The following is a 26,293-nucleotide window of genomic DNA, read 5'->3' on the forward strand; positions in this document are numbered from 1 at the left end:
CCAAGACCACAGGAAGTTGGGGGAAGCTGGGAAGAGCTGGTGCCCAGGCAGGCTGCTGGGCTGCCGGCTGGAGCCAAGCTGGGTCTGGAGACTGCTAGGCAGTCAGGTAAGAGGGCCTGGGGCCAAGTGGTGCCTCTAGGGATCTGTGTGCATGTGTGAATGTGAGTGTAGGGCCATCTGGAAGCTTCTGGGGCAAGGTTCAGGATGAGCGGACAGAAAGTGAAGGGTATGGGTGCAAAACCTTCCCAGGAACAGTGATTTAACTCAGGGTGCTCTGTGGTCTGTGCCCTGGAGAAGAAGGCTGGGTGCCAAGGACTCTGATGGCTGGGCAGCAGGTCCCGCTTGCCAGAGGGGCAGGACTGGGCACTCTGCTGTTGTGCCCAAGTTTTCGTGTCCGAGAGACCACCAAGGAGCCAACACCGATGCAATCACACGAGGGTTTATTCGTCAAGCTTAAGCTTGGGCCCAAGTATACCCAACACAGTGGAATAGGGACTTGGACCCCGAACCAGATTACAGTCAGAGTTTTTAAAGGCAGAGTAGGGGTGGACTTGGCAGTGGGTGAGGACAAAGGGGATTAGGGATGATGTTAGTCTCTAAGGAATTTTGGAAGCAAGGTCTCCAGGACCTTGAGGGGCTAGCTATTGTTGGGAGAAAGGTTATTTATTACCAGTAATAAAAATCTTCTCGTGAGACCCCTTAGATGTCTATCAGTGGGTCATATGCTTGGGAATGATTGTTGACACTATCTTGGAGGTTTAGAGATAAAGTTTCCTAAAGGAATTGTTAAAGTAGACTTACAGGATCCTGGTTGGACCTGTTGGAGTAGGGGGTCGGACAGGCCAGGATTGTCCTTAGCAAAACCTCAAGGTGAGGGCAGTTGAGTCCCCAGGGGAGAGCCACTCTGTCTGTTTCAAGGGCTTGTCAGTAGGTAAGGAATTTTAATGATTTTCTTCTGCCTCTGTTTCCCACATCATTCACCCCTGAACAATCTTGACCCTCAAATCTTTAAGGTTGTTGAAGGTGGAAGGTCTCATCTTCTGTAACTTCTTCCTGCTGAATAGGGGCGTAGAGTTGTCCCTACCTACTCGGGTCAACACTGGTCAGTTGGGGAGTGTGTAGGGAAGTTATGAAAGACAGAGGCAGCTGAGTCCAGGGGATAATGCTTAGGTGACCTTCCCAGGTGGAAAGGATCATCTGTGGAAGTTATGACAGCGAAGGAGTTGAAGTCCGGTGAGGAGACATGGGAGAAAATAGCAAAACATGATTAGTGTAACAAAAAGAAAATGAAGCTCAAATAAGTTTTTTTGCTATTTGACAAAAAACCCTTTTCCAGTCCAGGAGTTTAAATCAATCATTAAAGGAGAGAGGGATGGTTTAAAATGCTAACTTGAGTAGGTCAGAACCCAAGAAATACTTTGATAAGTTGGAACGTCAAGATGGCTGCACTTATGCCAGGGCTGGACTCGAGGTGGGTACAGCCTTGTTTTTCTTGGCCTCCATATTTCCCCCTCTCAGAGGAACCTAAGGTAGGACCCAATCATGGGTCCAAGCTGGCCTCAGTAACAAAGTCCAGTGGTTGGTATTGCTGTCTGAGTACCATGAGTTGAACTGCACCGACTCTGTCTTTGACAAAAGTAACTAATCTATTGATAATGCAGGGCCCAAAGGTAAGGAGGAGGAGGAGGATAATGAGGGGTCCAGTTAGGGTGGACAGCAAGGTAGTTAACCATGGGGAATGATTGAACCATGATTCAAACCAACCTTGCTGCTGTTCCCATCCCCATTTGCATCTAGCCAAACCTTCTCTGACTTTTGCCAAAGATTCTCGGACTATTCCTGAGTGGTCAGTGAAGAAGCAACATTCCTCGTTTAAGGCAGCACATAACCCCCCTTGTTGTAAGAAGATTAAATCTAGTCCTCTCCTGTTTTGAAGGACAACCTCAGACAAAGATGTTAGGGAGTCTTGGAGGTGGGAAATAGAGGTCTCTATCCATTCTATGTCCAGATCGATGGCTGCCCTGAGACTGTGATAGTGGGAGTTCTGTACGGCTAGTGAAGCAATACCTGTCCCTGCACCTGCTAACCCCATTCCCAATAGCGTGGGGATGGTGATAGCCGAGATGGGCTCTCTTTTATCCCGTCTGTGAGTATCCACATCAAACCACAGAGGTACCTGCTCATCTGAGTGGTAGATAATTTTAGGAAGTAGCTGAACTAACACACAGAAACCCTTTGTCTGATTTAGAATCTGACCATGAAAACAGGGGGTAAGGCCTGTAGAACATGCCCACCAACCGTCTGGAGGAGGTAGGTGGTAGTCTAAGTTAGATATAGGTCTTGTCTCATTACATAGGGAACGGTATTGGGGTCAGGGGGAGCCTATACAGAGTTCCTGACCTGACACTGATTGTAAAGTGAGTCCTTGAGTCTTTTGATGCCATCTATAGGCATTAGGGCTGGAGGTTATGTTGTACTGACCCAACATCGCGATTCCCTCACAGAAGGGAGGCTGGATGTCATAGCAGAGCCAGCAAGATTGGGTAAGATTGGGCTTGGTTGCATTGAGGAACCTGTAAGCTTGGAGCATCAGATCCCAAAGTGGGTGCTGAGAGGGGCTGAGGAAGGGAGGATCTTGTGGGAAGGAGGCCGGGATGGGAGTGATTGTGTCTGCATCAGGGGTGTTTTTGGATGCAGATGGCATGGTAGGTACAGGAGAGGGCGGTGGGGAGATAGGGGTTGTCTGAGGTTTGGGCGGAGGAGGTGCTAGCACAGGGTTTGGGCCTAGATTAACCTGATTATTCTGGGCTGAAGTCTCAAGATAAATAGTTTTCCCGGGTCCTGGGAACCGAGTCTTACTACGTCATAGATTCTTAAGCCCCAAGTAAGTCCTACCTGCCATCTTGCATCTAGTTTGCTGGGTTCTGTGAATTTTAGGGTGATCAGATTATTGGTTTCAGAGCTCTGCAATGTGCGGTTTCTTTTAAGAGTAATTAAATCATCTTTGTAGGGAGCTGTCCACCAAATTTCGCCAGTGGGGACACAGCTCCAGCTGGCACAGTAAAAGTGGGAGGGGCCTCCACACTGCCTGGCCTGGTTTCCCGTAAGGTGTCGCGGGCAAACATAAAAATGTCGTTTGTATAGTTGGCTTCTTAATCCGTGGAGATGGGTGTCCCCAAGTAGTCTTGTTAGATCAAGAGTAAGGTCAGGGAACCAAGCCTGTTTGGGGCAATTTTTGAAAGGGAATATACAACCTCTGCATTAGAAACACTTATTACCTATCGTGTTAGGTTAAGTGGTTGGTGGGGATTGGCCCTGGCGTGAGGGGGACATGGCATAAGCAACATTAGTGGGGTAAGTGAGAACAGTGCAGTCTTAGCTTTAAGGGATTGTCCTTGTCGGGCTGACATTTCCATTCTGGAACAAAGTCCTTGAGAGCAGCGTGTGGGTCAGCTGGCTGGACGTTGGTGTAGTGGACCCAGGGAGTAATCCCGTTGACCTTGAGAGCGGTGGGAGTGGTCAGGATCACGATGTAGGGTCCCTTCCAGTGTGGATGGAGTGTCTGGTGTTGGTGTCTCCGAACGTACACCCAGTCACCCGGTCGATATTGATGAGGGTCTGGGGGTGGCCCAGTCTCGTAGAGGGCCCTCAGCTTAGGCCACACCTGTTCATGGGTTCGTTGTAACATTTGGAGGGAGAAAAGGAGTTGGTGATCATCAAACTCAGCAAGCACCTCAGGTTTTAAATTGGGAATAATAGGTGGGGGAGTACCGAACATGATCTTGTAGGGGGTAAGTCCCATCTTATATATGGGGAGTTTCGTACCCTATATAGGGCGAAGGGGGGGAGAGTCACCCAATCCCCGCCAGTCTCTAGGGCTAATTTAGTTAAGGTCTCCTTTAATGTTCTGTTCATCCTCTCTACCTGTCCTGAGCTTTGGGGCCTATATGCACAATGTAATTTCCAATCTGCCCCAAGTACTAGTGCCACTCCTTGTGTTACCTTAGAGACGAATCCTGGTCCGTTATCTGATCCAATCTTAACGGGAAAACCATACCTCGGTAAGATGTCTTCCAGCAGTTTCTTGATCACAGTCTGTGCTGTTTCATGTTTGGTGGGAAATGCCTCTGTCCATCCTGAAAAAGTATCTACCGTTATTTGATCCAACCTTAACGGGAAAACCATACCTCGGTAAGATGTCTTCCAGCAGTTTCTTGATCACGGTCTGTGCTGTTTCATGTTTGGTGAGAAATGCCTCTGTCCATCCTGAAAAAGTATCTTCAAACACTATTAAATACCTGTACCCGTATTTTCCAGGTTTTACCTCAGTGAAGTCCACTTCCCAGCAGGCTCCTGGGCGGTCCCCCCGGAGCCGGGTGCCCGGGTTAGATCCATGGGCTGTGGCATTAGTTAACTGGCCTGCGTGGCAGCTTGCCACAATCTGTTTCGATCTTAGATCGGGAGTCTTTGATGGTGATCTTTGCATGTCCCACCAAGTCTTCCATTTTTTTTTTTTTGTTGTTCCCATGTGGGTGCTCCTATGCATTTTGGATAGGACTTGCCGTCCCGGTTCCTCTGGTAGGATTGTGCTGCTATCTGCAGCTCTCCTCCAGCCATGTAAGCATTGTGCCGTGGGCAGATGCCTGATCCATTGTAAGTCTGTGTCAGTGTAGTTGGGGTTGTCTGGCAAGCTCAGTGCTCCTGGATCAGGCAGTGTGGTCACTAAGACATGGTCCACCGAAAGAGCTGCCTCTTTTGCCTTTAGGTCGGCCAGCCTGTTTCCCCTGGCCACTGGTGTGTCTGCTTCTCAGTGTCCCGGACAATGGATAATGGCCAGTGCCTTAGGCAGCCAGAGGGACCTTAGGAACTCAAGGATTTCTGCCTTGTTTTTTTTTTTTTTTTTTTTAAAGATTTTATTTATTTATTTGACAGACAGAGATCACAAGTAGGCAGAGAGGCAGGCAGAGAGAGAGAGAGAGAGAGGAGGAAGCAGGCTCCCTGCTGAGCAGAGAGCCCGATGTGGGACTTGATCCCAGCACCCTGAGATCATGACCTGGGCCGAAGGCAGAGGCATAACCCACTGAGCCACCCAGGCGCCCCTTCTGCCTTGTTTTTAATAGTCTTTCCTTCTACTGTTAAGAGCTCTCTTTCTCTATAAATGGCTCCGTGGATGTGGGCTGTGGCAAAGGTGTACCTGCTATCAGTATAGATGTTTATCTGCTTGTCTGCTCCCATTGTTAGCGCCTTGGTTAGCACAATCAGTTCTGCATGTTGGGCACATGTACCAGCCGCTAACAGTTCTGCCCAGACAGTCTCTGTCTCTCTGGTCACAGCTGCCCCTGCATACCTGATTCCTTCCCGGACAAAGCTACTGCCATTGTATACCAAGTGTCATCTGCATTCAGCAGTGGTCGGTCCTGGAGATCGGCTCTGACTCCGTGCACCTGAGCCAGGATTTCTTGGTAGTCATGTTGGGAGGGGGTTCCCAGTCAGGGTTAGGGAGCAGTGTCGCTGGGTTTAAGGCTGTTGGCTCCTGGAGCAAAATTCTGGTAGGGTTCAAAAGCAGCCCTGGTTATGGGTCAAGCAGGCATTGCTGATCCATCAGTCTGGGGTTGTTCGAGTACCCCTGCAATGGCATGTGGGGTAGTGACGTATAGTTCCTGCCCCACAACCAGCTCATCTGCATCTTAACCATGGTGGCCACTGCAGCAATAATTTTTAAGCATGGAGGCCATCCAGCGGCCACGGCATCTAATTTCTTTGAGAGGTAGGCCACTGGCCTCTTCCAGGGGCCTCTATACTGAATTAGGACTCCCTTCACCACCCCTTCCTTTTCATCCCTGTAAAGGTGGAAGGGCTTAGTCAGATCGGGCAGCCCAAGTGCCGGGGCCGAAAGCAGGGCTTGTTTAAGGTCATTGAAGGCTTTGTTCATGGCCTCCGTCCACACAAAGTCCTGTCTTTGCTTTGTGGCCTCGTAGAGGGGCCTGGCTATGTCAGCGAAACCAGGGATCCACAACCGGCAGAAACCAGCCGACCCCAAGAATTCACGCACCTGGCGGATGTTTCGAGGCTACGGGATCCTCATGATGGTCTCCTTCCGTGCATCCATTAACCACCTTTGTCCATCTCTCAGTTTGTACCCCAGGGAGCTCACCTCCGTTCTGCAGATCTGGGTATCCCAGAGTTGCTCTCGTTTGGAGCAAATCCTTGGTGCCTTGTAATCCTCTGTGGTCCTCTGCTGCCAACAGGATATCATCTACATATCGCAACAGAGTCAGGTTAGGGTGCTCGGCACGGAACTCACCTAAGTCCTTGTGTAGTGCCTCGTCGAGGATGGTGGGCGAATTTTTGAATCCTTGTGACAGTCGAGTCCAGGTGAGTCGGCCATGGATGCCCTTGTCCAGATCCGCCCATTCAAAAGCGAAGAGGTCTTGGCTCTTTGGGGCCAAGGGCAAGCTGAAAAAGCCATCCTTTAAGGTCTAGCACTGTGTACCAAGTCTTGTCTGGGGGCAAGGTGGAGAGGAGAGTGTAGGGGTTTGGGACCGTAGGGTGCACGTCCATCGCCCGTTGGTTAACTTCCCTCAAGTCCTGGACCGGTCTATAATCATTAGAGTGTGGCTTTCGCACCAGCAGCAGGGGGGGTGTTCCATGTCGACTGACAAGGCCACAGTACGCCCGAGTCTAGCAGTCGCTGGATGTGTGGGGTGATCCCCGTCCGTGCTGTGAGAGGCATGGGGTATTGGCGGACCCTGACTGGATCTGCTCCTAGCTTTAGTTCCATGTATATCGCCGGCCAATGTTGGGCCAGTCCCATTGCCCTGGTTTCTGCCCACGCTTGGGGAAACTCCTGCAACCAGCAGTCAATGTCGGTCATTGGTGCTGGGGGCATTTGGTGAAGACGATATTCGTCCTCCAGGTTCATGACAAGCACCTGGATCGGGTGCCCCTCTTTATCCAGAACCTTTACCCCTTTAGGGTGGAAACTAATCCGGGCTCCCATCTTGGTAAGTAGGTCCCGGCCTAAAAAGGGGTAGGGGCACTCAGGGATGACCATGAAGGAGTGGGATACCCGGCCCATGCCAAGATCCACTGTTCTTCGGGTCGTCCATGAATATTGTTGAGTGCCTGTGGCCCCTGTACCCATGAGGTTCTATTGTCAACTTCCCTTGAGGTTGTAGCAAGACTGAGTGCTGTGCCCCGGAGTCTACTAGGAATTTAATCAGTTGCCCCTCCACTTTAAGGGTTACCCTGGGTTCGGGGAGGGGTGCCAAACCCCGACCCCCCTAGTTGTCTAAATCTTCGACCTCCAGGATAATAGCAGAGGCCTTTGGTTTTTTGTTGGGGCAATCTTTTACCCAGTGGCCTTCTTCCTTGCAATACACACACTGGTTTTTATTCAGTTTGGGGTGTTCTCAACAGGGGCCGTCCTCCTTACCTGCTCCTGAAGCCAACGTCTTGAGACGTCTCTGTTTTTCATGTGGTTCATCCGTGGTTGTGGCCAGTAGGATCTTAGCCAGGTTCCGGGTCTGGCGGTCACTTATCTTAGTCTGTTGTTCCTCCAGGCTCTCTCTGTTATTGTAGACTCTTTCTGCCACCACTATCAGATCCTGTAGGCTCTTTTCTCCTAGTCTTTCTACCCTCTGCAATTTCCTTTTAATGTCTGGAGCAGCTTAGTTAACAAAAGCCATAACAATGGCAGCTCTGGTTTCTGGGGCCTCTGGATTCATGGGGGTGTACTGTCTGAACGCCTCTATGATCCTTTCTAGAAATGCCTCCGGACTCTTCATCTTTACCCTGTCTTACATCATATACCTTGGCCAGATTGGTAGGCTATGTGCTGCAGCCTTGAGACCTGCCATTAGAGTCTGGCGGTAGACCCGGAGCCTCTCCTTACCTTCTGCTGAGTTGTAGACCCAAGCGGGGCGAAAGGGGAAAGCTGCATTTATGAGATCGGGGTTCTGGGTTGGCTGTCTGTTGTCACCCAGGCGGCCTTTCGGGCTTCCACCTGGATTCGCTCTCTTTCCTCAGTGGTAAAGAGAACCTGTAAGAGCTACTGGCAGTCATCCCAGGTGAGCTGATGGGTGAAAAGAACAGTATCCAAAAGACCAATCAGATCTTTTGGGTTATCGGAGAACTTTGCATGTTGGGTTCTCCAGTTGTATAAATCACTAGTAGAGAATGGCCAATATAACATTGGCTGTCCCCTGTTTCATCGGGGGGTCCCATGGCGCGGAGGGGAAGGACAGTGGAATCGGCCGGTCCCAGGTTTGGGGCTGGGGCTGCCCGATGGGTCCGTCCACATGTCCCTGCTGCCTGCCCACGCGTGGGGGCCCCTCCATCTGGGAGGGGGAGCGGCACTCCCTCAGCAGCCCCTGATGCTTCTGCTGGAGGGGCAGACGTGGCGGGGGGGACCTGGTGGGCGGTGGGAGAATCAGGTCCTCAGTAGGAGTGCCCTGAAGGACTGGGGAAAACGAAGTCTTTGGTTCGGACTCTGTTTTCTTGTCAGACTTAGGAGTTGGGTTCTGCAGGGCTAGGATCTCAGATGTAGGTCCTGCTTTGGGAGGGAGAAAAGGTTTAAGCCAGGAGGGAGGATTCTCGATCATGTCCTGCCAGACCAGGATATAAGGTACTTGGTCAGGGTGGCCGTGTGGTTTTTCTCTGAAGATGATGGCCTTAACCTCTAAGATAATGGGCAGTTGAAAAGTTCCCTCCCGGGGCCATCCAACATTAAAAGCTGGCCACTCAGACATGCAGAAAGTCTGAAACTTTCCCTTTCGTACGTCTGTGCTCGGGTTATGAGCTCTCTCCCTGCCGTCTGAGAAGTGGTCAATCATCAGAGACAGAGTGGTCTTCTGTGTCTGTCCCATCACGCCCTCAGTCCACAGCCAGACAAATACACTTATGACAGTTAACAAGAACACACTCATACAGACAAACCATCCGGCGTGGCCGCGAAGACAAAACTGAAAGTAAGTTAAGGGAGGATCTGACCGCAATGGCAGCCGATTCTCCCCACAGATGAGGACCTCGTCCTCCAGGAGGGGGCGAGGGACGTCTCCCAAGACCCCCGGTTGACGGCCTGCCAGCGCGTCTGCTGAAGCCAATGTCGACCCAGATACTGCTTGGAATTCCTACAGGTAAAAATGCAGATTGGAGCTCCCAGAAAGTATGCGCGCAAACAGGAAAACGAGTGCACTCACCAGCAGGCGCAGGACCCTCCGGGTCGGGGTCCTGGGGGTCTCTCAAATCTCGGTGGGACCTCCAAATGTTGTGCCCAGGTTTTCGTGCCCGAGAGACCACCAAGGAGCCAACACCGATGCAATCACACGAGGGTTTATTCGTCAAGCTTAAGCTTGGGCCCAAGTATACCCGATATAGCGGAATAGAGACTTGGACCCTGAACCAGATTACAGTCAGAGTTTTTAGAGGCAGAGTAGGGGTGGACTTGGCGGTTGGTGAAGACATAGGGGATTAGGGATGATGTCAGTCTTTAAGGAATTTTGGAAGCAAGGTCTCTAGGACCTTGAGGGGCTAGCTATTTTTTGGAGAAAGGTTATTTATTACCAGTAATAAAAATCTTCTCGTGAGACCCCTTAGATGTCTATCAGTGGGTCATATGCTTGGGAATGATTGTTGACACTATCTTGGAGGTTTAGAGATAAAGTTTCCTAAAGGAATTGTTAAAGTAGACTTACAGGATCCTGGTTGGACCTGTTGGAGTAGGGGGTCGGTCAGGCCAGGATTGTCCTTAGCAAAACCTCAAGGTGAGGGCAGTTGAGTCCCCAGGGGAGAGCCATTCTGTCTGTTTCAAGGGCTTGTCAGTAGGTAAGGAATTTTAATGATTTTCTTCTGCCTCTGTTTCCCATATCACTGCCAGCCCTGGCATTAGGGATTTGGCTGGGAGTGTCACCCAGGTGGCCTCTGGAAAAGCCTGAGGGACAAAAAGGCAGAAACAGTAGATGGTCCTTGGGCCCAATTCATAGAGGCAGCAGGAGAGGCCCAGTGAGGAAAGGTGACGTGGCCAAGGTCATGCTTGCTGGGACCTGAACCCAAGCCCCAGGCTTCCCACTGTACTGCTCCACAACAGGGAGGGCCCAGGGCTCCCACCTCAGCCCCAGTGGTGGCCACATGCTGTGAGAGCCATGTGTCCCTAGGCCACAGTCTCACCTCGGCCCTTGACCTTAGTCTGGGAGGTCTGGGCCCTTATGGGCATCTGGGCTTGATGAGGCTGTAGGAAGTTTGGAGGCTTGTTCATTTGACAAGCCTGCTGTTTTCCTGTGGGCCTTTAGTGTAACCCAGAGGGCTGGGAGAACCCGGGGGTCGAGCCAGGGGCATTTGGCTCCTAAGGACAACTGGCAGTTAAGAGGAAATGCTCATACCTTTAACCACCACTACCATCACCATCACCAGCAGCAGCAGCAGCAGCAGCTCGTAGATAAAGTGTGGCATGGTGTTAAGAGCACAGATGCCAAAGTGCACTGCCTAAGTTTGAATCCTGGCCATGCCATTTCCAGCTGCGTGGCCTTGGACAGGTTACTTAACCTCTCTGGGCCTCAGCATCATTATCTATAAAATGGAGATAATAAGTGAACCTATCTCCAGGTTGTCGTAATGATTATACAAGATGGTATACGAGGTCCTTGGCACCGTGCCTGGCTGGCAGAAGGTCCCACACAACTATTAGCTATTGTTATATGTCATGCATAGAGTCGATGCCTTCACTGTATGGCCTCACGGTGTCCGCATGGTGATTCCGTGATGCCCAAACTCTTCTCCTAGTTTGTTGTATGATTAATTCATTCTCATTTTTCAGGTCTCAGTTTTAATGGTCATTTCCTGCCTTTCCTGTTCTATCCACAACAAGTGTCCCAGTTCTCTTCTTTAAGACTCCCTGTATGTGTGCTTTCCTTAGTAGTTTTCACCATTTTTGATTATGTTGTTTGTCTATACACTTATTTGTCGAGTGCTGATCTCCCCATCAGCTCCAAGAGGAGATGTCTGTCTTGCTCACCTTGGTATCCCCAGTTCCTAGGTCAGGGCCTACACCTCGCGGGTGTCCTATAGACATGCGGGAGAAAGGGTAAGCGTGCCTGCATAGCTAGAAGGCCCCAAAGAGATGGGGCCTCTAGAGAACTCCGCTGATGTCTGACATAGAATAGAACAGAAGGGACGATGGCACAGAGAAGTTGAGACTCTTGTTTGGGTCACACAGCTAGAAATACAGAGCTGGTTTCTAACTTTGGTCCCTGACTGGCCCCTAAGCCCAGAGCCGAGGTGAGGCCCAGGCTGAGGTATGCTGACTTTGAGTGACCCACTGGTCTCTCTTCCTCAGTGCCATGTCCAGTGCCCTGATGCATCTGGGTGGGGGTGGCTTAGACTCTGCCGGGCCTGGGGAACCTCAGGGCTATCCCAACCAGGGCCCTGGGGTCCAATCCAGAGACAGGAGATCTGGAACCCTCTGGTGGGGTGGCGGGCACAGCCAGGACTAAGAAAAGGTGCACAAGCAGCTTGGGCCCTGGAGGGTGAGGGAGGCTGCAGCGCTCCTCCTACTGGCCGGTAGTGGAACTGCAGGGCGTGGCTCCATGCTTTTTTGGCCCCAGAGAAAAAAGATGGGTTGCATTTGCTCCTTAAAAAAACCCCTCTTGGGGCGCCTGGGTGGCTCAGTGGGTTAAGCCACTGCCTTCGGCTCAGGTCATGATCTCCGGGTCCTGGGATCAAGTCCCGCATCGGGCTCTCTGCTCAGCAGGGAGCCTGCTTCCCTCTCTCTCTCTCTGCCTGCCTTTCTGTCTACTTGTGATCTCTCTCTGTCAAATAAATAAATAAAATCTTTAAAAAAACAAAAACAAAAACAAAAACAAAAAAACCCCTCTATTCCCCTCACTTCCCATTTCCTCCCTTTTTGTTTCTTGCTTCTTCCCACGGGGTCACTCACTAACTGTGCCTTTGCTTCAAACCTCCCGACGGTCTCCCCTTGCAAGTGTAGTTAGGATAACATCCCAGCTCCTGACCACTAGAAGGTTCCCCAAGGGCCTGCCCACCTCTCCTTGCTTGCCTCCTGTGCCCAATCACTTCTCCCTGCACTGGCAATAGCCTGAGTTCATTTCTCCCTCAAGGTGCTTCCAACTCCTCTTCCCTCTGCAGGAATGCTTTTCCCTGGGCTCCCTGCTGTCACTCCTCTCGAACATTCCCCTTGGAGAACTTGCAGATGAAAAGAGAAATCAAAGCCCTGTCAGCCAACCCGATACTCTCAGATCCAATTTGCATCCTGATCCAAATTGTTAGAAACCCCAAACACTGACTGCAAAACCAAAGGTGAGCGATTACCAGATATTGGATGATATTGAGAGATGATTATTAATAGTTTTAGATGTTGATGATGGTATTGTGATGACATTTTTTTAAAAAAATAGCATCACTGAGATATGATTTCCATAAAATAAAATTAGCTCCACGTGCCTGGATGGCTCAGTAGGTTAAGTATCTGATCCTTGATTTTGGCTCAGGTCATGATCTCAGGGTGGTGAGATGGAGGTCCCTGTTGGGCTCCGTGCTGGGTGTGGAGCCTGCTTAAGATTCTCTCTCTCTCCCTCTCCCTCCACCCCTCCCCTTGCTCACTCTTTCTCTTAAAAAAAAAAAATTAGTTCACTTTGAATAAGAATTCAGTGAGTTTGCACAAATGTATACAGTTGTGAAACCATGTGGTTATATCGTTTAAAAAGTTCTTTGCTTTTAGAGATCTATGCTGAAGTATTTACAGATGAAGTAGTATAGGAAGAAAATATAATAAGGAGGATAAAGGAGGGAAAAAGCGTAGTACAGGGAGGGGGGTGGGCACAGGTGAGGATGGAACAAAGCAGGCCACGAGCACTTGCCTGAGCTGAGTGATGGGTTACACCAGAGGTTCCTTAGAGAGTTCTCGATATTTTGCTGTGTTTAAATTCTCCATAATTCAAGTTTTTAAAAAGCTTTTCTCTCTTAAGAGACCCTTTCTGACCATGTTTGCTAATACACTGCCTCCCACCCCCATCACCCCTGTTTGAAATTGTGTGATTCTGTCTCCCCAACTAGAATGTGAGCTCTGGCAAAGCAGGGGCTGCCTCCGACTTGTGCGTCCCAAAACATGGAACCGCCTGGCACATAGTAGGTGCTCAGTAAAGGGTTTTCTTTTTTTGCATGCATGTATGCACGAATGAATGAAGAATGAATGAATGAATTTTCCCACACCCATTCATTCATCACCAATTATTGGCCATGTTCTACACCCCCAGCCCTGTGGGCAGCCATAGTTACAGAATGAAAGAGTCCCTAGTCCAAACCTTTTTGTCCAGATGGGGAAACTGAGGCCTGGGGAGGAGCAGATACTTGCCTGGAGTCTCACAGCTTGGTAGCCAGATAAGGCTAAGGAGCCCAGCTGAGGCTCTTCTCCTTCACCCCCGTGCCCCAGGGAAGGGGACTCTTGCTGGAGCTGCCCGAGCTATGCCCTTTGTGATCTCCTGCAGGCATCCCAGTGGTTGCTGGAATGGAGAGCTCTCTGACAGGCTGCACTAAGCCTGAGCACTTCCACACAGTCACTCCTCTGCTGGAGAGCTGGGCGCTTTCCCAGGTGGCAGGCACGACTGTCTTCCTCAAGTGTGAGAATGTGCAGCCGTCTGGCTCCTTCAAGATCCGGGGCATTGGGCATTTCTGCCAGGAGGTAAGGTATTGGCAGGAGGGGAGGAGTGAGAAGGTTCAGGAAGGAGGAGCGGGGAGATGGATGCTGGCTGGCTAGGGGTGAGGGCAGGAGGGGAGAAGTAAACTTGTACTGGGGCTGGATGAGGGGCAAGGAGTGTTGGGGTGGGCTGGGAAGGGACTAACTCCATCCCACACAGGCTCTATGACATCTGCCTGGGTCAGTCCCCAACCCCATTCCTTCTCTTCCCAGGTGGCCAAGAAGGGATGCAGATACCTGGTGTGTTCCTCAGGTGATCCTTAGGGTGGGGTCCTCAGGGCTGCGCTGGGGGGAGGAAGAGCTGGCTGGAGCTGCAGTAAATGTCCAGGTTTCAACCCCCTCAAGATGACCACTTCATGTGTCTTCTTTTAGCCCTCTTCCCATATTCAGGACTCATATCCGAAGTGACAGAAACCCATTCCATACATGTTTAAGATACAGGCCCCAAGAACTGAAAATTCTTGGGATAAGTGGCTTTCAGGTATAGCTGGATCCAGGAGCTCTCCTTTGTATCTCTCTTCCCTTGACTTATCTTTTTTCTATACTAGCTTCATTTTCACACAGACTTCATAGCAGCAAGATGGCCATCAGGAATTCTAGGCCTGCCTCCTATCATCCTATCAGCTCTAGTGAACAGGAAGCAACCCCTTCTTATTGGTTTTCCTCAATCCATCATTTGGTCTTTTTCACCTAGCTTGGCTCATGTACTCATCCCTGAACCAATCATGGGTTAGGGGCTTGAGTTCTCGGATTGAGTCCATCTAGATCACATACCCACCTCTGGGACCAGAAAGAGAACTCAAAGTTGGGGCATACGAGTGCCGGGAAGGAGTGACCCACAAAGGGAAATAAGAAGATGGTGTGTTAACAGGCTAAAACAATGGCACCCCCTTCTGTTGCTTCCATAGGGGGCAACGCAGGCATTGCGGCTGCTTATGCTGCTCGGAAGCTGGGCATCCCTGCCACCATTGTGCTCCCTGAGGGCACCTCCCTGCAGGTGGTGAAGAGGCTGCAGGGGGAGGGGGCTAAGGTGCAGCTGACTGGAAAGGTAAGGACCCCAGGAAGGAGAAGCCAGCTGGGGTGGGCTCTTACCTTGACCCCCACCTCAACCCTAGGGGAGGGTAGCTCCATGCTTTTTTCTCTCCTTTTTTAATGAGCAATACCCGGAGCCCAGTCTTCTGGCTGAGCTGAGAGGTGGGAGCGAGGCATATTGTACATGGAAGCCTGGGACCTCCTGCCTCTACCTACCTTGAGAAGACTTCCCCTGCGTGAACCCAGGAGAAACAGGAAGCTCAGGGACCAGGAGTGTGTTTGTCTCCTTATAGCCTCATTAATACTTGGTATTATTCATTTAAAAATGTTTGCCATTTGATGAGACAAAAAGTATAAAGAAAGGTGATGGTGGCATCATTTCTCATTCTGAGACCACCCCAATAATGAAAGGTGCCCATCACCAGGGATAGCGCTGATTCATCTTGTTGCCAAAGAAACAGAGATGCAAACATGTATTCCTTCTACCTTCCTAGAAGGAAGTAAAAAATTTCCCTGGAGAAGAGATTTTTTTTTTTAAAACCATTAAAATTAAAACTAAAAGCTGGTCTGCAAATACGTAGTGTCCAGCTTCCTTCCTTGCTTTCTCCCTTCTTTCTTCTCTTTCTTCATCTATTCAACTGTCCTCCCATCCATCGCCCTCTCTCCCTTCTCTCTCGCATTCATCTGTCCATCTATCTGTCCATCCATTCACCCATTTATCCACTCACCCATCCATCTATCCATCTACCCATCCATCCATCTGTCCATCTGTCCAACATCCATCCATCCATCTATCCCCCAACACCTTTCTCCCTCCTTCCCTTCTTTTCTTTCTTCCTTCCTTCCTTCCTTCCTTCCAACTCGTACTATGTGTCTGTACTAGGTTAGAGCTAGGGATATAGAGATAGTAAGACATTGTCTCTATTCTCATGAAGCTCAGGTGTTGTTGGGGAGACACACAGATAACCAGATGGTGATAAGAGATTGCAGTAAGTGTTGTGATGGGAAGAACACGGCCCTGACGAAGAACAGAGAAAACATATTGCTTTAATCAGCTATTGCTGCTAGATTGTGCTGCATAACAAACAGCCCCCAGATAGCAGCGGCTTATGAGAAACCCGATCTCTCTTGCTCGTGGGCTTGTGAGTGGGCCAGGGTGGCTCTGTGCCAGGCTGCAGGCAGGATTAAGGCCTGCATACATGTCCCCCACATCCCTCTGGACTGGTGGCCACCTGGGGCGTGTTCTTCTCCAGGTGAATGGCAGGAGGAGTGGGAGGAAAGACCCTTTTGAGGCTGTGGCTCAGAACGGCTACACTGACACTTCTGCCACATGCCACTGGCCAAAGCAAGTCACATGGCTGGGACCTACATCAGTGTAGGTGAGGAAATGGACTCTGGCCCCTGGTGGGAAGAACAGCGGTCACCTGACAAAGGGCATGGATGTGTGATTCTAATGGAGGGAGGGCGGAGAGAACTGGGCAGTGGTCCTGTGCTTCAGACCTGGGGAGGTGATCCAGGAAAGGCTCCCCAAGAAGGGTCCCCTGTGTTATCTTGAAAGGGAAATACAAGTCCTCCCGTTGGGGAGAGGGTCGTGGGCAGAGGAAGGAGCCTGGAAAGGCCTGGAATGGGAGTGAGCCTGGTGCATTCCACTTGCTGTGGCCTGGCCCCTGGGGGAAGGGGTGACAGGTGAGCCCGGAGAGGGGGACTGTCCCCTTGGCGGACAGGGTGGCTCATAGGTGAGGCTGGCATAGGGCAATGGGGAGCCACGCCAGAGTCTGAGCAGGAGAGGGGCACGGTGGGCCCTCGCTCTGGCTGCTCTCAGGCCGTGGACAGGAGGCAGGAAGCTGGTGAGTGGCACTAAGGGCTGCATAGTTCTGAGTCTCATGTTTGTTTCAATAACTCCAGAGAATGAGGCCCGTCTCTTCGGTTCGACGGGCGATTACTTGTGGACAGAGACTATCTCTTTGTCCTCTCTGTGCCCCCGGCACAGGCTGGGCCCAGCGTGGGTGTTGCTGGGGGCCAGAGGATGGGCGAAGGTGACCTCCGGCCCCCTTGTCACCCTCTGTCCCTTGGAGGAGGGGCTGTTATTTGTCACTTAGCTTCTGCTGGGATTGGCCAGGGCTGGGGCCCCTCCGAAGTCCTGTCTTAGTTTGGGTTCCCCAGAAGCAGACCCTGAGACAAGGGATGGGGTGCATGTAGTTTATTTGAGAGGTGATTTGAGAGATTGTGGGGACGTAGAAATGAGAGAGGGAAGGGAAGAAAGCTCATAGGGGTGTGTCCAGGAGTCATCTCTGTGGGCAACTGGGGTTCAGTCCCCACTCGGGGCTCCCATGGAGGACACACACAAGGGAGGGTCAGAGGGCCTGCCCCTTGGCACTGAAGTCTATCCTGCCCACTGCCCCGCAGAATCCCTTGGCCAGAAAATACCCTGCAAGTGACCTCTGTGCTGGGCTGAGGGGACGTGGACTTCTGCCATAGATGCCAAGCCCACGAGAAAAGTGCACCCACCTTTGATGTGGTCCGCGTAGGTCTGTCAAGACCCGGGCTGCCTCTGGCTGCTTGAACTCAACCAGCAGGTCATCCACTGAGCAATTGCTGGTTTTCATGGACAACATCTGTAGGGGCCAAGTGGCTATTTGGGGCTCTGATTTGAGGGGGCTTCTCACCTATTGGCTGGTTAGAAGCAGAAAAACTGCTTAGCTGGCCTTGGAGCTCACCCTCCCCTACCACTGCAGGCTAGCCTGTTGGGATTGCGGAAAGCATGTGACATCTACTTGCCCGACTGGAAGCCTCCGACTTTGACCGAGGAGGCTGCCGGGCCCACCCCAGCTCTGGTCTCGCCTTTGGGGTTCTCCCCAGCCCATCAGACCCCGGGGCCAGGCAGGAGACCTCAGGCTCTGCTCCAGCCTCCAGAGCGGTCCGATTCCTGGGGCTCCTGAGGCCCTCGCTTCTCTTTAGGTCTGGGACGAGGCCAGTCTGAAGGCGCAAGAGCTGGCCAAGAGGGATGGTTGGGTGAACGTCCCTCCGTTTGACCACCCCCTGATCTGGTAAGTTTGTTGCCCTCCCCCATGTCGCTCAGGGCCCAGACCCTCCTTGAGTTGGGATCCTTCCATTGAACAGAAGGGGAAACTGAGGCCTAGAGAGGAGAAGAGGCTCAGAAGGCAGGCACCCTGGGGTTCAGACCCTGCTTCTGCCACTTGAGAGTTGTGACTCTACAAAGTATCTCTCCTCCCCAGGCCTCAGTTTCCACATGTGTACAGTGGAAATGGCAATAGTCAATCCTACTTATTCAGTGTGCTTTGGGACGCATTTATCCATTTGTTCCTCCCCAGAGCCCTCGGGGTGGGAGTTGGATGTCCATTCCACAGGCACAGAGTGCTCAAGGAACTTGCCTGAGATCACACAGCTAGTAAATGGCCAAGACATCGGGTCCCAGGCCCAGAACTTGCTGGATGCCAATTGATAAGCTCGTCCCCTCTTAACACACACACTAACGCTGCTTCTTTCCAAGATCGTGGAGGGGATTAAATGGGATAATGTCTGAGAACATGGCTGAGAGGTGGGGGGAGGGGAAAGAATGAGTGAATGAGTACATTGAATGGATGAACACTGAGCGAGCTAAGGGTTGCAGGGTCTCTGCTCCCCTTGCTGTGGATGGGGATTGGGGTGGTGATGAGGAGAGTTTGTGTATACATCAGCCTTTGGGAATGGGGGCCTTTCTCACCCTGCTTTCTCCTTCCCCCAGGGAAGGCCACGCCAGCCTGGTGCGAGAGCTAAAGGCAGCACTGGGAACCCCACCGGGGGCCCTGGTGCTGGCAGTAGGGGGTGGAGGGCTCCTGGCTGGGGTGTCAGCTGGCCTGATAGAAGTGGGCTGGCAGCATGTGCCCATCATCGCTGTGGAGACCCAAGGGGCCCACTGTTTCAATGCAGCCATCAAGGCAGGCAGGCTAGTCACACTGCCAGAGATCACCAGGTAGGCGTGGGCTGGGGGCATGTGTGGGGGCTGGGGGCATGCATGTATTGGGGGGCTGAGGGTGGGGCTGTTGCTGTCTTACCAGTGGAGGTAGGGAGTACCCAAGAGACTCAAGTTCACCCTAGAACTCCAATCACAGTAATATCAGAAGGCAATGCTAAAAATGTAGATGAAAGATATGACTCATTTAAGTTTTAGTAATGGATAAAAAAAGTTTCATTGGTCTGTATCATTACAAAGGCAGTTTAAGTGTTTTGCAGGTAAGTTAGAAAATGTAGGCAAGCCATAAGCAACAGAAAACAAAATGGCGCCTTCCAGTCCACCCTCCAAAGATGAACAATGGGTTACGTTTTCCCAATCTTTGTTTTCCCCTTATGCATGCATAGTTACATACAAGTGAAACGAGCCTGGCACATAGTAGGTGCTCAACAGATGTTTGTGAAGTGAATGAATGAATCGATCATATATTTTTAAGTTGGAATCGTATCCTTCCTAAACTCTATTTTTCTAGTTCATGTGATCTATCATGAACATGGTTTCATTTTTTTTCCTGCAATATCATTAGAGAACTTTTTCCTTGTTACCTTATGTAACCGATTTTAATTCAACTGAGGAAAAGTTCTTATGAACCAACTAACTAACTAATAGAGAGTGGCCAGCCTCCAGACCCTGCGTCATCTTAACATCCTTCGTTGTCATCACCCCAACCATCCTCATGGATGCTGTGTTAGTTTCCTAAGGTTGCCATAAAGATAACCACAAACTAGTGGCTTAAAAGAACAGAAATGCATTCTTTCATAGCCCTGGAAGCTAAAAGTGTGGCATCAAGGAACTAGCAGGGCCATACTCCCTCGGAAGGCCCTAGTGCCTCCTTCAGCTTCTGCCTCTGTCTTCATATAACCTTCTCTGTGTGTCTGTCCTTTGCTTGGAAGGGCACCAGTCATTGAATTTAGGGTCCAGTTTAATCTAGCGTGACGTTATCTTCTAATTCCATCTGCAAAGAACCTAGTTCCAAATTAGATCATATTCTGAGGTTCTGTATGGTCGTGGATTTGGGGAGAGACACTATTCAACCCTCTACAGATACCAGCACTGCCCCTATTTTATTAAACACCCATTACGTGCTGGAACTTACTGTATCGTGGTGCACGACAGCAAGGTGGCTAAAATCAGAACAGCCTGTTAAGTCATCTCTATTAAGCACCTATTGTATACAAGGTTCTGGCTGGCCAGTTAGAGAAACAGTCTTTGCTTCAAGGAGAATTCTGTCTGGACATACGAGTCTCCTTAATATCTTTCTGGTACCGTTTCCACTCCTATCTGACGCCACTCACCCTCCCGTGTCTCTGTGCTGCCTTTCCCTGAAAATTATTTGTGCCTCTATCCTCGGAGCCTTTCCTGTCCCTCGCACCTGAAATACCAGTCCCTCCTACATTGATGAAATGCTCCAGGGCTCAGCTGCACAGTTGCTTCTCATATGCAAAGGTCCCAAAGACCTTCTGTGTCACTCCTCAGCTGTGAAAGAACTTGTGGATGGGCTGGTTTGGGCCCCTCATTGGGAAGGAGGGTCTTGAGGATGGGGACTGGCTATTCAGCTCTGAGTCCCTCGTACCTCCCTCAGAGCCCGGCACAGTGGAGCACTCAGGGAAGTTCGTGGATTTACCATTTTTGTAAAGGACACCGCTCTCCAGCCTGGGGCTCTGACTGGACCCACCTGACAGTCACCTTGCTGGGAATTCTGTCCACTCTCCCACTGGACTCCAGCTCCTTTCCAGCCCTTGTCCTCACCCCGGGGCAGCAGCGCTCCCCTGGATGGCTGTCACAGCCCTCCTCCATTCCCTGGCTCTGCTTGGAGCTTTACTGAGATAGACTTCATGTTTCATGTAATTCGTCCTCTTAGAGGGTAGAGTTCAGTGATTTTAAGTATATTCAGAGTTGTGCCTCCATCACCAAAATCCCTTTTAGAACATTTTCCTTTTTTTTTTTTTTTTTTTTTAAGATTTTAGTTATTCATTTGACAGAGAGAGACAGATCACAAGTAGGCAGAGAGGCAGGCAGAGAGAGAGAGGGAAGCAGGCTCCCCGTTGAGCAGAGATCCCCGATGCGGGGCTCGATCCCAGCACCCTGGGATCATGACCCGAGCCGAAGGCAGAGGCTTAACCCACTGAGCCACCCAGGCGCCCCCCTTTTAGAACATTTTCATCACCTGTCCCCAAGTCCCTCCTCCCCTCCAGCCCCCGGTGATTACTGCTCCATTGCCTGTCCCTAAGGACTCGCCTGTTGGGGACATTTCCATTTGGATGAAATCATACGATACGTGGCCTTTTGTGTCCGGCTTCTCTCACTCAGCCTCATGTCTCTTGGCTTCATCCGTGTTGTCGTCCTCACTTCATTCCATTTTATGGCCAAATACTACTCCCCCATGTGGCCGGACCCCACCTTGCCTATCCCTCCCTCAGCGGCTGCACTGTCTGGGTTTCGGGCTATGGGGAGTCGTGCTGCTGCTTGTAGGGACCTTTGCGTGTGGATGACGTGTCTGTCTCTCTGGGCTGCGTCCCTACACGTGGTATTGCTGAGTGTCCTTGTTGTCCCGAGTCCTTTGTCTCCTGGCAGGTCAGGGCGTCCTTCCTCCGCTGCTGACCTACGGGACCCTTCAACCCCCCACCCCCTGCTTGCGTAAGGGGTGTCTTTCCCAGGCTCTCAGGCCCAGATCCACACTCCCCTTGGCCCCACTCCAGCTGCTGGCCTGTCTTCCCGCCCCTTGGCTGGGTCACGTCTTTCCTGCCACCAACCTCTGCTCATGCTGCTTCCTCTGCCCAGAATGTTCCTGCCCCTCCCCTTCTCTCCTTGCGGCCGGGATCTCTCACCCCAGGGAGAGTGGCCCCACACCTCTGTTTCAGGGAGGGTGCCCTACCGGCGGTCTCCCTCTGTTTATCTACTTAATTCTCTTTCCCCTCCCAGACTTTGTTCTTACGTATTTATTTATAATCGAGGTTTCTAGTCAACCTAAAACATCATACTCATCTTGGTCATTACCAGGTAGCGATCCGGGAAGCTCTGCATCCTGCTGTCTCACCAGCAGGAGTGGAGTCACCAGCTGTCACCACACGATGTGATGACCGTGTTATTGACTCTTTCCTGGGATGGACTTTCCATCCCTGTGGCTTATTAATTTTATAACTGGAAGTTTGTTCCTCTTCATCCTCTATTGGTTTCGCCCAGATCTGCCCCCCCCCACCGCCGCCCCAGCCCTCTCCCTTCCAGTGACCACTAATGACGGGTCTATAGTTGGGCCCATGTCTCTCTGGCCATTGTTGTTGACTTTGCTCTTAGTAACCTCGCTGGTGATAGCCACCACCAGCCCTTCCGAAACCTTACTACGCATCCGGCTCTCTTCTACGCACTCGGACCATTGGAACTCCACCGTCACAGCACTCTCGTGAACAAGGGACAGTTGTCACCTCCATTTTCAGACTTGGGAAGCTGACGATTGGGGAGGTGCAGTGACCTTCACGAGGTCCCCCTGCTAGCGGGGGGCTCAGGTTTGAAATTGGGCAGCCTGGCTACTGACTTCTGGGCTCCGGGCCCCTCGGGGCTCAGGGCTGGTTCTGATGGGCTCTCCAAAGGCTCTGCTGGGCCTGAAACACTGCCCGGCTTGGGAAGGAACCGGCAGGTGGGCCATCCCAAGCACAGAGATAAACAGCATGGACACTGGAGCCAGACTGCCTGGATTTCAATCCACACTGCTACGTTCGGACTCGCTGTGTGTCCTTGAGCTACTTCCCTAACCTCCCTGAGCCTCAGTTTCCTCCCTTGGAAAATGGAGCTCATACATTTCTAACTCCAAGGGGGGATTACGAGGACTAAGAGAGAAAACACATGCATCTATCACCTGGTAGACAGTCAATAAATATTGTTATCGTATAGACATGATAAGTAGCTATGAACGAATAAGACACAACCTAGTCTGTTTCCACGCTTGGCTTTCTGGGGTCTGTGCAAGGACGGCCACAATTGCGGTTACAGAGTTGGAGGGGGTGGTATGCCATTTTTGGTCCCTCATGGGGTGCCCAATTTTGGGGCCACTACCTCTGTGCCAGTCCTGGGCTGGGCTTTTGCGAGGCTGAGCCCCTGGTCCGTTGCAGGACGGAAAGGGGGCCTGAGGCTTAGAGGGCTGGGTCTTTGAGGGCGGAGGCCCAAGGAGTCTCCAGCTCTGCCCCACACCCTGGCCCTCCCTGCTCCGCCTGCCCTCTCCCACAGCGTGGCCAAGAGCCTGGGTGCCAAGACCGTGGCCGCGAGGGCCCTGGCATGCACACAGGAACTAGACATCATCTCCGAGGTGGTGGAGGACGGCCAGGCTGTGAGTGCTGTGCAGCAGTTCCTAGGTGAGTGAGACTTGCCCTCCCTCCCCAGGCTCAGGGACCTCCGAAGACCCTGGGTCTCTGGGTGTTCTGTCTTGTCTGTATGCTCAGTGCCTACCGCAGGGCTGGGTGTGCACCAGTTATGCGACAAGTGCATGCTGAACCTGTGGAAGGGTAGGGCCGGAGGCCATGGTGCTGCCTCTAGCCTCCGGACATTTGTATGTGCTCTGCTTCCTGCTGGCCACGCCCCCCACCCCCACCCTGGGCCCTGTTCCCTGCCAATTTCACGTGACTTGGGGCTACTCAGTCAAAATGGCGCCTCCTCCGATCTTCCACTCTCATCCCACCTGGGCTGGAGACTCCTCATGGCCTCTGTTCATAGCTGCCTGGTTGTTATTCATCTATAGTGCTAGATGTAAGCCCCGTGGAGGTGAGGCCAGGCATGTCCTCTTTACTGCGGTGACCCCAGGGCCTTCCTAGCATAGGGCCTGGCAGAGAGTGGGTGCTCCATAAATATTTGTCGAATGAATGGGTGAATGTATGAGTGAATGGAAAGGTAGATAATGGGTGGATGGATGGATGGATGGATGGGTGTATGGACAGACACGTTGATTAATGGACACATTGATGGATGGACAGACAGACAGTCAAGTGATGGATAGGGGATGGATGGATGAATGCATGGATGGATGGATGGATGGATGGACACACTGATTGATGGATACACTAATGGATGGACAGACAGACAGTCAAATGATGGATAAGGGATGATGGATGAATGGATGGATAGATAGATGGATATGTTGATTGATGGATACACTGATGAATGGACAGACAGACAGCCAAATGATGGATAAAGGAATGGATGGATGGATAGATAGATGAAAGGTGGATGGATGGAGGGATGGGTGGTCAGATTGATGGATGGAGAGAGGGTCAGGCAGATGATGGATTGTGAGCTGGCTGGTTGGCTGGCGGGCGGGCTTCGTGGCTTTGCAGTGCCCAGAGCCTACGAGCACTAAATGCTTCTTCTTCCCTTTCTCTCTTCTCATGCACTCTATTCCCCTGCTCCGGGCAGATGACGAGCGCATGTTGGTGGAGCCCGCCTGTGGGGCCCCTCTGGCTGTCATCTACTCAGGCCTCCTGGGGAGGCTCCAGGCTGAGGGCCACCTGAGCCCATCCCTGGCCTCGGTCGTGGTCATTGTGTGTGGAGGCAACAACATTGATAGTGGAGCGTTGCAGGCTCTGAAAGCCCAGCTGGGTCAGAGCTGATGGCTCCTCATCCGGAATGGACACCCCATAGCTGGCTGAGGGTCCTCTGTGCTCATGGACGGCCATGGAAGCTGCTCCATGCTTCTGTGCCAGCTGCCTCCTGCAGGAAGCCCTCCTGAAATGCTTCCCTTGGCTCCCCCGCAGACCTAGTCAATAAACACTCCTACATGAAGTTGTGACTCCAGCTGGTCCCATCTTTCTGGCTCCGTGAGCTCACAGAAGGCCCCAGCAACCTTGAGGCTGGCCCTGCGTGAAGGGACTCTCCATCACACAGCTGGGACCAGAAAGCCAAGGATTCAAACCTTGGAGCTCTGAGACAGTCCAGTCGTGCTGAACTCCTGGCAGGGCTTCCCTCACCTGGGGGACCTGCCCAGGAGGAGAGGGGGTCATTCTGCACAGCTATACTCAGGCCCGGGTGGGCAAGGACAGTAATACCTGGCTTTCTCTAGAGCTTTGTATGTGCTGGAAACTTCTAAGACCTTTCCACTCATCTCCTTCTTTAATGTTCACAAAGGCACCATGAAGCAGAAACCATTATATCATCCCTGTTCTAAATATGGGGAAACTGAGGCACAGGACGGTGACCAAACCCACTTGATGTCCTGACGGGCATGTGGCCCAGCCAGGCTCAAACCCTGTGATTTTCAATATGGCTCTATTTCTTGGACCTCAGCCTTCTTTGTGCGCTGGCTGATGGTGATGGGACCCTGGGGTAGGAAGCAGGACTGACGGATGGGTTTGGACGCACCTGTGGGTTGCATCGAGGGTGGGTGCCGGTCCTGGCATTGGGAACCTCTTCCCCATGGGAAGAATCTCTTAGAAAACAAGGGGAAATTTGAATCTTCTGGAGCCACCAGGGGGCAGCAAAGTGTCTCTGATGGGGAAGCCTGGCTCAGGGCAGGGGAGGCCCAGGCCTGCCCCTCCAGCCTCCCTTGGCTCTTTCTCTAGAGGGGGCCGGCCCTTACCCCATCTGGGGGCATGCTGAGGTCCCAGAGATGGCTAGGACCCACGAGAGCTTGGCATTGGGGAGCCCTATCCAACCCTCACTGCCTTGCTGGAAACAAGAGCGTGGAGTCCACCGGGCATCACAGCCCCTGGTAGATAGTGAGGCCTTCCCCTGGGGCCCCCTTTCCTGCCTCCTGCAGGCTGTGTGTGCGTGGGCAAGTGCTCTCCCTTCTCTGGGCCTCAGGCTGCACCTCTGTGCTGGAGAGGGCCCACTTGTAGCTTCCCACCTCCTTTCCTCTCCCCAGGCTGTTGCCTCTGCCAGGCACCACCTCCCTCAAGAGGAGAACTTGAGGGCGTCAGTGATGTCCCTTTGCCTCTGTCCCCTTCTCTCCTGGACCCCAGACACTGCCCTCCATGCTCAGCTTTGTGCCTCCCGAAGCCACCGGGCCCAGCAGTATTTCCTTGGAATCTTACAGCGTGAGCTCCCCAGAGTAGAGGGGGCTCAGAGAACCCCAGCAGAGGACTCAGCCAGAATCGAGCCTGATGCTGTTCCTCCTCACCAGCCTTGAGCAAGCAAAGCTCTGCTTCAGAGCCTCAGTGTTCTGATCTGTGAAATGGGTGGTTTGCGGGTTCTTGCTACGGACCTGGCATATGTCAATCAAGGTTGGTTCTTACTATGTCCTGAGCCACGAGGGGTGGAGAAGAGCCAGAATGTATTCATGGCTTGAGTATCTGCCACGTGCAAATGGGCCTTAGCAGTCATTTCGTTTAATCCCCCGCAATTACCCACGTGGTTGATACTGTAACGTTCATTTTTGCAAATGAGGAAACTGAGGCACAGGGCAGCTGAGCGCTTCCTCCAGTGAGTGGCAGAGCTCACCTCAGTCCCAGGTGTTCTGTCTCCCAGTCAGGCCTCTACCCTCAGCCACACTCCTGGGAGACTCGTCAGCTGCTGTTTGCTCCCTTCCTCGTCTCGGTGGACCGGAGATAAGAAGCCGAGGG

General features: G+C 51.9%; 1 protein-coding gene across 4 annotated transcripts; it reads left to right on the plus strand.

Moving 5' to 3' along the window:
* SDSL (serine dehydratase like) lies at nt 1–24,518 on the plus strand. 4 transcript variants are annotated; one of them, XM_047697064.1, is made up of 8 exons: nt 1–106; nt 13,500–13,693; nt 13,922–13,961; nt 14,617–14,756; nt 17,699–17,787; nt 18,486–18,713; nt 22,974–23,098; nt 24,153–24,518. In XM_047697064.1, the coding sequence occupies exons 2-8, from the start codon at nt 13,520–13,522 to the stop codon at nt 24,344–24,346; spliced, it is 990 nt and encodes a 329-aa protein (XP_047553020.1). In that variant the 5' UTR covers nt 1–106; nt 13,500–13,519; the 3' UTR covers nt 24,347–24,518. The 4 variants fall into 4 exon arrangements, with proteins under 4 accessions (XP_047553020.1, XP_047553023.1, XP_047553021.1 ...); XM_047697067.1 differs by lacking the exon at nt 1–106 and adding an exon at nt 8,568–8,974; XM_047697065.1 differs by lacking the exon at nt 1–106 and adding an exon at nt 13,122–13,140.
* The last annotated feature ends 1,775 nt before the right edge of the window (nt 24,519–26,293 follow it).

Source organism: Lutra lutra, chromosome 12, assembly GCF_902655055.1.
Source record: "Lutra lutra chromosome 12, mLutLut1.2, whole genome shotgun sequence".
Lineage (NCBI taxonomy): Eukaryota > Metazoa > Chordata > Mammalia > Carnivora > Mustelidae > Lutra > Lutra lutra.